At 48.1% G+C, this 12837-nt stretch overlaps 1 protein-coding gene across 2 annotated transcripts in view; it reads right to left on the bottom strand.

Annotated features, from left to right (window-relative positions):
* The window catches only part of LOC111146620 (argonaute 2, RISC catalytic component), a 50469-nt gene extending 38239 nt beyond the window's left edge, over window positions 1-12230 (bottom strand). Inside the window, exon 1 of one of the 2 annotated variants that reach the window (XM_022502254.1) lies at window positions 12031-12230. In XM_022502254.1, coding sequence (XP_022357962.1) covers window positions 12031-12107 — 77 coding nt within the window. In that variant the 5' untranslated portion in view covers window positions 12108-12230. The remainder of the gene's footprint in view (window positions 1-12030) is intronic. The other variant, XM_022502255.1, reaches the window with a different exon arrangement.
* Between the last annotated feature and the right edge of the window lie 607 nt (window positions 12231-12837).

Raw genomic sequence — 12837 nt, 5'->3', positions numbered from 1 at the left:
CTAAAAAGGGATGCATTTTGTTGTATGTAAATGTATCTCAATAAATTTATGTTTTAAAAATCAAAATGTAAAAAGGTTTTTAATTATGATTACCTCAAAGATGTAGGAAAAGCATGACTAAAATTCAACACATGTTCACAATTTTTTTTTTAAGTTAGCAAACTAGGACAGATGGGAAAGTTCTTCATCTGGCGAAGTGCTCCGAGATTCACGTCCAAAGCTGGGCCAGACCACAGGCAGCACAGAAGGGTAAGAACGGAGAAGGACTGTAAAGAGGAAAAACCCCATTACTGGTGGACCTTAGTGCTGTGCTTGTTGAAAACCCAGACGAACCTGCAGGCAGGTGCAGAGTCCCTGCCTTCTCTCCGTGGAATCCCAGGGCCCCGCACACCGCGGATATCCACGAACACACAGAAACGCACGCACACACTTGCCCCCAGTACCGAGTCTCTGTTCACTCACTCACTCACTCACTCATTCATCTGTTCACGCTCTCGGGCAGGTGGTGGGGCAGGGCAGGAGCTCGTGGGCAAGGTCGATCATTAAACCCAGGAAGCCCCGTCTCATGCCCCAGGGCCGCGAGGGAAGGGACGGGATCCAGTGTTCTTGGCCCTCGGTTGAAGCCCGAGCCACGTGAAACTTCGGTCTCTATGAACGCTTGCTACACCCTATATTGAATCCAACACCGGGCACGACAGCGCCACTCACGTACCGAACAGTGGGCTCTTCTGTGGCCGGAGTCACACCCTGCGGCTCCGAACTGCCAGGGCCTGGCTGAGTGTGGTGCACAGCCGGGGCTCAGTAAATATTTGGGGAAAGAAGGAAGCTGTTCAACCGTTGCGGGAGTGAGTCATCCTGACGTGCTACCAAGGAGCCCTGTGTGGGGGACCAGTCGTCCAGAATCTTGGCCACCACACGGACGAGAGAAGACCCCAATTATCCCCCCTGTTCTGCTCCCTCCCACACCGCGGTGGCTGACTCTCATGGCAGGGAAGGTGCTGTCACCTTGTACAATCTGGGCAAAACATAAACAGGGACGGTACCACTTCATTTCGAGGACAGGACGCCCACTCACTATAAAACACCGAGTCCCTTCCCTTCATTAACACGGACCGGCTCCCTCTGGCTTGCCGGTGACTCACTCACCTTCCTTCCTTCCTGCTTCTCTGTCTCTCTCTGTTCTAACAGCGGGAAACAGAGGAGCATAAAATTTGCCAGTTCAGGACCACCTTCTCAGCTCTCCTCCCTCTTGGGGAGCTTTGTACTATCGCTCAATGAATTTGGCTTTGCTTCCCACAAAAACAAAAAAACAAAAAACAAAAGAGACAAGCAAGAAACCAAAAAACACTAACAAAACAAAACCCAAAACCCCCAAAGATAACTTGCCATTTCAGTCCCTGTTACAAGCACAGCGCGGTAGTGCGACGGATGTTCACGCTGCTGTGTAACCGTCACCACGGTCCGTCTCCACGACTGCCTGATGCCTCAGGGGTAGGTCTGCCCCCATTAAACATGAGTCCCAGGGACCCGACTTGACTAGCCACTCCTTGGCAACTGCTGGAATACTTCCCAGCGGAGCCACCTGGGGACATGCGACTTGGGTCCCCGTGTTCAGGCCGGCCTTCCTACTGTGTCTGGTCCTGGACTACATGAGTCTGGCTCCCAGGACAGACACCCCAACTAAGCATAAACCTGGGGCTACGCTCCTGACATCACTCAGAAGGCAACAGCCCCTAAAGACGATCTGTGCTCACTCTGCAGACCCCTAACGGGCTCGTCTCTTACAGAACGGTCCCTGTAGTAAAATGTCTGCTGGGCACGACACACGCACGACCCACTCAGCCCTCACACAGCCTCAGAGGTGGCCACCATCCTCGCCACTGATGCCCAAGGACACAGACACACGCAGCCACATGCTACTAAGTACCAGCAGCAAGATGCGAGGCTGCCTGGCAGTATCCGGAACACGTTTGCTGAGCCAAACAGGCTGGCACAATCCCTATTTGCTTTTTAATCCTTTTGCCATAATTCTGGGCAAGTTTTCTCTTTAAAAAAAAAAAAATGCAGTCTTGGGGCCCCCGGGGGGCTCAGTCAGTTAAGCAGCCCACTCTTGATTCTGGGTCAGGTCACGATCTCAGGCTTGTGAGATTAAGTCTGGCACTCGGTGGGGAGCCTGCAAAAGATTCCCGCCCCCCGCTGTCGTGCGCACGGCAGTCTTTTCTTGATTCCTAACTACACAGGTTTTGCGTTTTATGACATCTTCACTGTCAATTTCAAATACAGAGAATGCCGCAAATCTGCCTAGACCACCTCCTCATCTCAAGCCTCTTCACGGAAGTGATTTGTTATTTTCAAAGCTGTGCATTTACAGAAATACCTAGGTACATAAAAAGAAATACAATGTACCATTCTTTCTCAGACATATGGCATCAAACACATGGTCTGGTGCTTGCTGTGTTCCCTCTCCAGGGGTCTCTGAGACTGGCCCTTGTCACTGGATACAAAGTGGCCATCAAGTCTAGAAAGAGATACATTATTGTATCACGTGCCCTGACTCATATTAACCAACCACTTACAACCTGGCTGTCTGTGCTTCCAGACTGGGAGCTCCGCGTCACTGTTGTCCACAGCGTCACTTGTCTACAGCTGTGTGGTACTACGCAGAACTCACTTAACCATCCCTCCTGACTGACATTGGGATGGCTTCTCTCTCTTTCCATCACAATGCGAGACATCCTCGTACATCTCTCTTCGGGATAAATACTTAGAAGAAAGGATACATACACATACTATTTTCACTTTAATGTATGGACTGTCCTCAAAAGTCTTGACCAAGGGACCCCTCCAGAGGGCAGCGCCCGAGGTAAACAGCAGGCCGCAAACAGCACAGCCACATTGTAGCCCACCCACCCACCCCCATCCCCGGGGCCGCAGAGGGGTCACTCCTGCAGCGTTCTCTTGACAGAGCTGGAGAGGAACAAGGAGAGGACGGTCAGAGGGCAAGGAGCATGCCATCTTGCTCGCCATGCTCTGAGCAGAGTGCTGCTAATTCTGACCCACTGCCAAGGTTTCCCAGTGCCGGCGGCAAGGCCCACACACCCCGGCCCAGTGCTGTGCTCTGGCTACTCTGTGAGACCATCTCTGTGCCCACAGTGATAGCGGAAGCGTCTGGAGAAGAGGTACCTCGCCTTATACTGAATCCCTCCCACAGCAGCCACTTGGTGGTGCACGGTGACAGACGGTGTGGCCCAAGATGGAGGGCACACTAGCAAGGACTCACAGTGACGCGTCACACAGGATACGGATGGCAGTTTTTGCACTTTTGCACCAAAGCTTCAGGGTTGAACTTACTACCATCTACCATGGGCACTGCACAAAGTTTTGGGAACTCAGAGTTAAGACACTGTCCTTGCCGTAACAGAGGCTGCAGCGTGGAAGGAGAAACAGGTAAGGAGATGGGATGTTAAGGACTGTCTTGCCTGTCACTCGCAGGGGACGGGGCACAGCGAGCTCTGTGCTTTCTCTGTCTTCCTGATCCACCCAGAGCCTCCCTCCAGCAGCAGCTCGGGCTCTGAGGACCACCAGATGCCAGTGGGACTCTCTTCCCCACGAGGGGCACGGACTGTGTCTCTCTTGCCCACGCTGCACCCCCACTGGCACAGCACCCACCTCACGAGTGGGGGTTTCATAAATGTGGCTGGCCAGGCTGCCGGCAAAGTTGGGAGAGGGAGGGATTAACCCAGAGTGCCAGCAGGTGGGTTTTGGTAACAGGAAAACTTTACTTCCAATATCTTTCTATGCTATTTTGATGGATAACAATTTTGAGATTGGACCTTAGCCAGAGTCCATCACGAGTCACAGTAAAATAAAGACTCCTGAACGCTCACACATCTCACTAGGCCGGAGTTCCCAGCCTGGCTCAAAACCCAGGGGAGAAGCAGGCATGCTAGTAAGTGGGCTGGCCACGGCCACAGAAATGCAGCTCAAACCCCATCTTTATTACTTACTGTTTGACTTGAGGGAATTTCCAAACATTGGGTCACTTTAGAACCTTGTCGATGGAACTACAAGGATGTGGCAGTACACTCAGGTAAAGACATCAAATTTCAATCCCCAACAGCCTGTTTCTGTTGCCAGATGACAAAGCCTGAGTCATGTCTCCTTCACGAAAAAAAATAAAATAAACCAATACCCCCCCAATCTTGTTCGAAAGGAGCCCAACTGCCATCGCACCAATAAAAAGCCCAGAAAATGTGCGGCTTCTCCGTGCCTTCCCCCACCTCTCAGAGTGCACCTCAGTCACAGGCCCACACAGGTATGTGGCTCAGGGAAGCTCGGCCTCAGACACGGCCACTGGTGGACAGTCTCACAGCGCTTCCAACTGGAAGACCGTCACTGAAGAAGCTGCTGAAACCAGCTGTCCCCAACGGTTTTCTTCAGAGACACGTGTCTTTCGTAAGTGTGTATTTTCAAGGTTCTCACATCATTGTCACGTGCTCTCTGGGACAGACACTCGGCGGTAGACCTGGCGGATCAAAAGGCACGCGCCCTCTTCACTTTAATACTCCCACTAAATCACCTTCTGAAGAACCTGGCCCGGGACCCTGGGCGGGCTCAACCGGTGGAGCACACAGCTCACTCTAAATGTCAGGATTATGAGTTCAAGCCCTACACTGGGCATGGAGCCTACTTAAAAATTTTAAAAATAAGGAGCCTGGACCAATGCATATTGGTCACACTGGGCAAATCCAAGTGTTTAGTTTTTTTTTCATTAAGAGAGTAGTTTGTTTTTTTTTTTTTTTTTAATTTAAATCCAATTATCCAACAAATAGTACATGATTAATTTCAGACGCAGTGTTCAATGATTCATTAGTTACATATAACACCCAGTGCTCACCAATCACGTGCCTTCTTTCACGCCCATCACCCAGTGACCCCATCCCCCAGCCACCTCCCCTCCGGCAACCCTCAGTTTGTTTCCCAGAGGCAAGAGTCTCTCATGGCTCGGTCTCCCTCTCTGATTCCTTTCCGTTCAGTTCTCCCTCCTTTCCGCTATGACGATTGTCCTTCTGTCTGACTTATTTCACTTAGCATAATACCCTTCAGTTCCATACCCGTCGTTGTAAAGGGTAGGTATTCATCCTTTCTGATGGCTGAGTAACGTCCCACTGTGTATATGGACCACACCTTCTTTATCCATTCATCTGTTGAAGGGCATCTCCATTCCTTCCACTGTTTGGCTACTGTGGACATTGCTGCTATGAACACTGGGGTGCACGTGCCCCTTTGTTTCACTACATCTGTATCTTTGGGGTAAATACCCAAACTGCTTAGTTTTATAGATAAGGGAAATGAATCCCCCATTCTTTCTCTTAAAAAGACTGTAATCAGGAAAAAAATACGGCAGCAAAGAGCACTTCATAAGGCACCAGCACAAACTGGGCAACCAATCTGAGTTTGCAAACTGCAACTGAGAATTCTGTTTCTGACCATGACAAAGTAATTAGTATTGGACTTATATCCTTCTACCTTCACTACAAAACTAGAGAAAATAGAGGACAGCTAATTCTGGCACTGAAACAGGCAGCTTAAGACTGTGACTAATGAGGCATGGAAAACTCATGAGGTTAGCCACACATCCACCCGGCCTGGGAGCAGTCTCCAAACTACAGCATGGGGGGAAAGGAGCACCGGAGAGCCGCAGTCTCGTTGCACTGAAGAGATGGGGGGCAGAATCTGGATCTGCCAAAGAGGCAGGAATTTGTGGGACAAGGTACCAGAGAAGACAGCAACAGCCAGACTCCCTCAATGTAACGTATATAAGGTTCAGGAATGGCAAAAATTTACTGTGTGTGTAAATAAGCAAAAAGGGTGATGTTAGTAATCTAAGGAAAAACCTGTCGATAGAAACAGACCCCGAAATGAGCCATATGTTGTAATGAGCAGACAAGGACGGCTGTGATACGTACGCTATTACTGTAAGTACACTCGACGTCATTAAGAAAAAGATGGGGACAATGAGTGAACAAATGGGGAGTCTCAGCAGAGAACATAAACTATGAAAAAGAACCAAATGCAAAACCTAGAACTGAAAAGTACAGCATCTAAATGACAAGTATTAGACGATTACCACACAAGACTGGATACAACAACAAAACAAAGCAGAGAGGGTAAAGAGATCTTGAAGACAGATCAATAAGGATTATCCAAACTGAAAACAGAGAGGAAAAAGACTTTTTAAAAAATCACAGTTTCAATGACAATATAAAAATGGCCTAAGATACACATAACTGCAATCCCACAGAGGAGAAAATGGGGCAGAAAAAATATTTTAAGAAATGATAGCCAGCATTTCACCCAAATTTCATGAAAGATAATCAGCACACAAATCCAGAAAAACTCTAATGAACACCAAGAAGGAAAAATACAAAGAAAATCACACTTGTGCACATCAGAATCAAACTGCTGAAAAGCAAAATTAAAACAGAAAATATTCACAGGAAAAATGACAAATTACATATAGGTGAAGTAAAATAAACTGAAAATTCACCAGAAGAAATGATGATTAAAAGGTAATATAATGAGGGCACCTGAGTGGCTCAGTGGGTTAAGCCTCTGCCTTCGGCTCAGGTCATGATCTCAGGGTCCTGGGATCAAGCCCCGCATCGGGCTCTCTGCTCAGCGGGGAGCCTGCTTCCCCCTCTCTCTCTGTCTGCCTCTCTGCCTACTTGTAATCTCGCTCTGTCAAATAAACAAATAAAATCTTAAAAAAAAAAAGGTAATATAAGACAACTTTAAAGAGTTGGGAGGAAAATGTAAATTTAGAATTCTATATCCAGCAAAAAAATCTTGCAAAAATAAGAAGGAAATGAACACATTTGTAGATTTCCAAAAGGTGCTAGAAGAATTCATCTCCTCATGGGCACACCCGAACAAGAAAGGCTAACAGATATTCTTTAGGCTGAAAGGAAGTGATGCCAGGTGAAAACACTCATCAGCGGAGAACTGGGTATGGTTCATATATGGGTAAACAGACCCTTTTCTTAATTTCCTTAAAACAACAGCATCGTACCGTGGAATTTATAATGTATACAGAAGTAAAATAAATGATGACAACAGCAAAACGACAGATGGGTCAAAAGAATTACACTACTATGAAATTCCTACATTTCATACGAAGTTACAGTCTTAACACCAAGTCGACTGGTGACTCCAAGGTGCAGACTGAAATGCGGAAAGTGATCACGTAAAAAGCAAAAAGAGGTAAAGGCACAAACTAGCCGAGGGAATCAATGGAATAAAGAACGTCTGATGAGCCCAAAGGGAGAAGGGAAAAGAGAAACAAGAATAAAGAATAAAAAACAGTGGGACGGTGGCCCTCAACCGCAGATAACTAAATGTACATTTACATTGTATTTACGCAAATCGAACACGCCCATTAAAATCCGGAAATAGAGTAAGTCCCTGTACTGTCTACAATGGACATACCTGAAACACACACACAGGTTATCAGGGGAGTACATACAGGCTACACCGCAGCTAAACAGTAAGCTAGGAATGGTTGTGACTGTACTGATAACCAGGCAGAAAAGGCTTATTTTATTTATTTACTTATTTTAATATTTTACTTATTTATTTGACAGAGACCACAAGTAGACAGAACAACAGGCGGGGGGCGGGGGGGAAGCAGGCTCCCCGCTGAGCAGAGAGCCCGATGCGGGGCTCGATCCAGGACCCTGAGATCATGACCTGAGCCAAAGGCAGAGGCTTAACCCACTGAGCCCCCCAGGCGCCCCAAGAAAAGGCTTTTTAAACCAGAAGAGTTACAATATATGGAGAATACATCCTAGTGATAAAGGGGTCAATTTATCACGGAAGACAAAAAGCTATAAATGTGTGTATCTGGTGGGAGAGCTTCGAAACACATGAAATCAGAACGGTGCTGAAGGGCGGGAGGACCAAGCGGCGCCACCACAGGACAGAACGATGGGCGTGAGGACTGGGACGGCACCACCCACTCCCAGACCCACCAAACTCGGGAGACACCTTCTTTTCCAGCGTCCGAACAACACTTAAGATCAACCACATGCTGAGCCCTAAGATAAATTTCAAAAGAATCAAATCTTAAAGAGAATGGTCTTAACCATAAAAGAATTAAATTAGCAATCAAAGACAAGAGGGTATCAAAAAAAATCCCCGAAGAGTTAAAATTTGAACACATTTCTTTTTTCTTTAATTTTCTTTATTTTTTATTTATTTGACAGAGGGAGATGACAAGCAGGCAGAGAGGCAGGGGGAGAGAGAGAGAGAGAGGAAGGGAAGCAGGCTCCCGGCTGAGCAGAGAGACTGATGCAGGGCTCGATCCCAGGACCCTGAGATCATGACCTGAGCCGCAGAGGCTTAACCCACTGAGCCACCCAGGTACCCCAAAATTTGAACACATTTCTAAAAACAAAAAAACATGGAAAAAAGAAAATTCACAGGGAAAATGAGAGAATACTTTGAATGAAAATTAAAATGTATCAAAACTTGTGGGCTATAGCTAAAACCAGGCACAGAGGGAAACCTACAGCCTTAAACAAATGGACTGGAAAAGAAAGAAGGTTGAAATTTGATGATCTAACCTCAAAACAAATAAAGATCAGAGAAAAGAAAACAGTCGGGGGGCATCCACAAAAGAGAAAAATCAGCGAAGTAAAAAGCTGTTTCTATGAAAAGAAGGCTGTGATTGACAACCCCGTAGCAAAGCCGATGAAGGAAAGAGAAGACACGAACAGGGTTTGCTTGGTGGGTCCCACACACGTGAAAGGGACACTAGGAACCGTTTTCGCCAGTCAACTCAACAACGCACACGAGCGGGATTCCTTGACAGACGCAAACCACCAAACTGACACAAAAAGAGACAGGAAATTCTGAACAGCCCGGTATCTGATAAAGAAATTAAACAGTAGGAAGAAAAGTCAAGGTCTGAGTCATTTCAGTGACAAATTCAGTCACACATTCAAGAAAGAAATTACGCCCATCTTTTAAGTTTCTTTCAGAATCTGGAGGAGGATGGAGCACCTCCCAGCCTGAGGGACAATGCCTCAAGCCCCTACTATCAAAACCTAAGAAGAAGTACAGGTCAATATTTCCTCAGAAGTAGAGGCACAAAAATGGACCAAAAAATGCTAACAAATTAAGTCTGGCAATATATAAAAATAACTAATTGTGACTAAAGATGTGGGTAAAATAATACATCATGACTCACAGAAGTTCATGCTAATTCAACACACAAAAAAATCAGTGTAATACACCTCCCTAATAGCAGGTGGGAAGGGGCCCCTGGGTGGCTCGGTGGGTCGAGCGTCCAACTCTTGGTTTGGACTCAGGTCGTGATATCAGGGTCGTGGGATCAAGCCCCACGTCAGGCTCTGTGCTCAGCACGGAGTCTGCTTGAGACGCTCTCTCCCTCTTACCTCCACCACCCCCCAAATAAATAAATCTTTAAAAATAAAACAGGAGGTGGGGAAAAAAAAGGAAGAAAAACTACCTGATTATGCCAACAGATGCAGAAAAAGCATTTGGCAGAACTCAAAACCTAATGATGAGGACATTTCTCAGCAAATCAGGGAGAGAATTCCCTCAGCCTATTAAAGGGGCTCTAAGAAAATCCTACAACCAACAGAGTATTTTGTAGGTGCAGGCATGAATTATTCCCCCCTAGGAGTGAAAACAAGGCAAGGATGTCTGTTTTTACCACATATATCCAATGTTATTTACACTGGGTTTCTTAGACACTGCAATAAAGTAAAAAAATAAGTAACCTGCATTAGAAACTGGAAAGAAAGAAAACGACCTTTGTTAAAAAAATAATGAAAAACTCTTTAACATCTTTAAAGTGCACAACTAAATGGTTTTGGTATATTCACGGGGTTGTCCCCCTTAGAGAACCACAGCCCAAGTTTAGAAAACTTGTCATCACTCTGAAAAGAGACCCCACACTCGTTAGCAGTCACTCCTGCCTGGACAATGAAATTTTAGAATACGACTTATATTAACATCAAAGAATACAAGGAACTTAAGAGTGCATAAACTGAAAGGTGTCTGTGTTGAACAGGAAAACTAAGTCCCGCAAGAAATTCAAGTAGATCCAGTCCATGGGGACGGCAGCCCCGTGTTTGGACCAGAAGATTCTACGGCGTCCGCTTTCCCTAACTGATCTGTACTTTCAAAGCCACCACAAGAAAGTATTCCGGGGGCCTTCCTGGTAGCAGGGAAAATCAACTGAGTCACCCCCTCCCCCAAAGGCACCCAGGTAAGTCGATGGGGAAAGAAAAGTCTTCTCAACAGACCCTAACCTCCCAGCACACGAGCATTTGTCCAAGATGGGCCACAGGCCTGAAGAGACACACCGGCCCAGGGCACCTGGGGGCTCAGGAGATTAAGCCACCAACTCTTGGTTTCGGCTCAGGCCATGATCTCACGGGTCATGAGCTCGAGCTCCACGTCAGGCCCTGAGCTCAAACCAGAGTCGGGTTGAAATTCTGTCTCTGCTCCTCCCCCTGCCTGAGCGCACTCTCGCACACTGTCGCACACTCGTGCGCTCTCCCAAATAAAATCATATATACACACACACATATATAAGTCATATGTATAATAAATAAAATCATATATATGCGTGTGTGTGTATATACATACCCAAAATGTAATCTTCTTAAAAAAGAATACCTTGCTCCCTTCAGACAGACAAAGATTTCCTGGAGAGAACACACAATATCATAACAATTTTCAACATTTTATAGCTTGGATGTCAACAAAATTATAAAAATCTGCTCATTAAGAGACACCACTTGGTGCCATGGCAAGCCTCAAACCAGGCAGAAACATTCCCAACACCAACCTGTACCTCAAGTATATCACCGACTCCAACAGACCAGTAACAAAGACGCGAGGCAGGAAGGGGCTTTAACAGACACTTTGTTAGAAAATACTATGTGATGGGCACCTGGGGGGCTCAGTGGGTTAAGCCTCTGCCTTCAGCTTGGGTCATGGTCTCAGGGTCCTGGGATCAGCCCCGCATCTGGCTCTCTGCTCAGCAGGGAACCTGCTTCCTCCTCTCTCTCTGCCTACCTCTGCCTGCTTGTGATCTCTGTTTGTCAAATAAATAAATAAAATCTTTAAGGAAAAAAAAAAAAGAAAGAAAGAAAAGAAAAGAAAAGAAAAAGAAATACTACGTGATGTGCAAATGTAACGGAATTACAGCTACGAGCACAGGAAAAGTGCTCAACTCACTCTCAGGATATGGAAATTGAAACCACAAAGAGAAACCATGAGACACCAATGAAACCTCAAAACTCCCAAAGACTGACCATCCCACACACTGAGGACACGGGACAACCAGAACCTTGCCCGGACGGTGGGAGAACAAGGCCCAGCTGCCCCTCAGGACAGCTCCTTCGCAGTTTCTCACGCCGCTAAGCCTGCACCTCCCCTGTGACCCGGCAACTTCACTCCTGCATCCAAGAGAAACGAAAACGTGCGTCACCACAAAAGACTTCAACAGCTTTGTTCATGATGGCAAAGCCCAGACAGCCCAAGCATCCAACAAGAGGATGACGAAACTATGAAACACTCGTATCATGAAACAGTCCTCGGCTACTGATCCACACAACAATACGAGTCCGTCTCAACGACGTCACGGCCAGTGGAAGGAGCAGGTCAGGGAGACCACCTCACAGGCTGTGCGACCCCGCTGTGTCCCGGCCCCTCCCCCCCAGCAGGGAACAGATCAACGGTGACCCCGGTCAGAGCACCGGCCTCGGGGCTGGGACTGATGAAGAGGGCACGAGGAGAGGTTCTCGGCTGGCGGGCGGGCACAGGAGCTTGTCCCAACATGGAGCTACACCCTTAACTGTATCAAGGTGCAATGAAACACACGAGACATTTTTCGAAAAGCAACCGCACCAGAAAGCTCCGGGGAAGGGCCTGCTGTGCGCACAGGGGAGCCGCGCATCAGTCACGGCCGGTGAAGGGTGAAGCGACAGATACCTGTTCACTCTCCTTGGGCACTTCTCCGGCTTGATGTCCAGTTCGTAATGATAGATGTCAATTTTTGGAATGTCCATTTCAAAGAAGTTGGCCTGTAACTTGATTGTTCTCCCGGAGGTCCCGAAGTCGGGTCTGGGCGGAGGCTTGAAGGCATATCCTTGGATGGGCGGCGGCGGCGGCGCGGGAGGCGCGAGCACTGGAAGGGCCAAGAGAACGCGGGTTACCCAGGGAGCAGCGGCTTTCCCAGAGCTCGTGCGCCGCCTCCACCGTGCGGCCCGCCCTTCCCAGCTCCCGCGGACCCGCTGTCACACGCCACCCCCCACACACGCGTTCCTTCCTCCTCCTCCCTGTGCTCTCACGTTTCCGCGGAAAACCCGCCTCTCCCGCCCCTACCCCTCTCCAGGTCTGCGTCATCAGAGACGCACCATCCTCAACGGCCAGGCCCAAGGGACCCTCTGTCCCTCGAGGCCCCGTTTCACCGTGCACAGGCAGTGAGGGAAGCCTCCTAACGGGGTCTTGACTTCCAGGTACCCCCACCCCCTGCTGACCCACTTTCTACACTCCAGGCCATCCCTGTCCCCATGCCTCTGTGGCTGGCCCCAGCCAAGGCTCCAACTGGCAGCCGTCCAGTGAGCACTGTCCAGCCTCAGCCTTGTCGTCTGCCACCCCCAGACCTCCTCAATCCCGGGCACCAGCCTTCACTCGTCACGGCCCTTACTCCTGTCTCTGGCTTGCTGTGTTCACAGTGCCAGGACACGCGCATTACACTGCGCTGTAAGCCCACTTGGCGGTCTCCCCGGGCGGACC

The sequence above is a fragment of the Enhydra lutris genome, unplaced genomic scaffold (assembly GCF_002288905.1).
Source record: "Enhydra lutris kenyoni isolate GAN:26980312 unplaced genomic scaffold, ASM228890v2 scaffoldscaffold14, whole genome shotgun sequence".
NCBI lineage: Eukaryota > Metazoa > Chordata > Mammalia > Carnivora > Mustelidae > Enhydra > Enhydra lutris.
The sequence above is the reverse complement of the archived record's forward strand: the minus strand, read 5'-3'. Positions and strand labels throughout refer to the sequence as shown.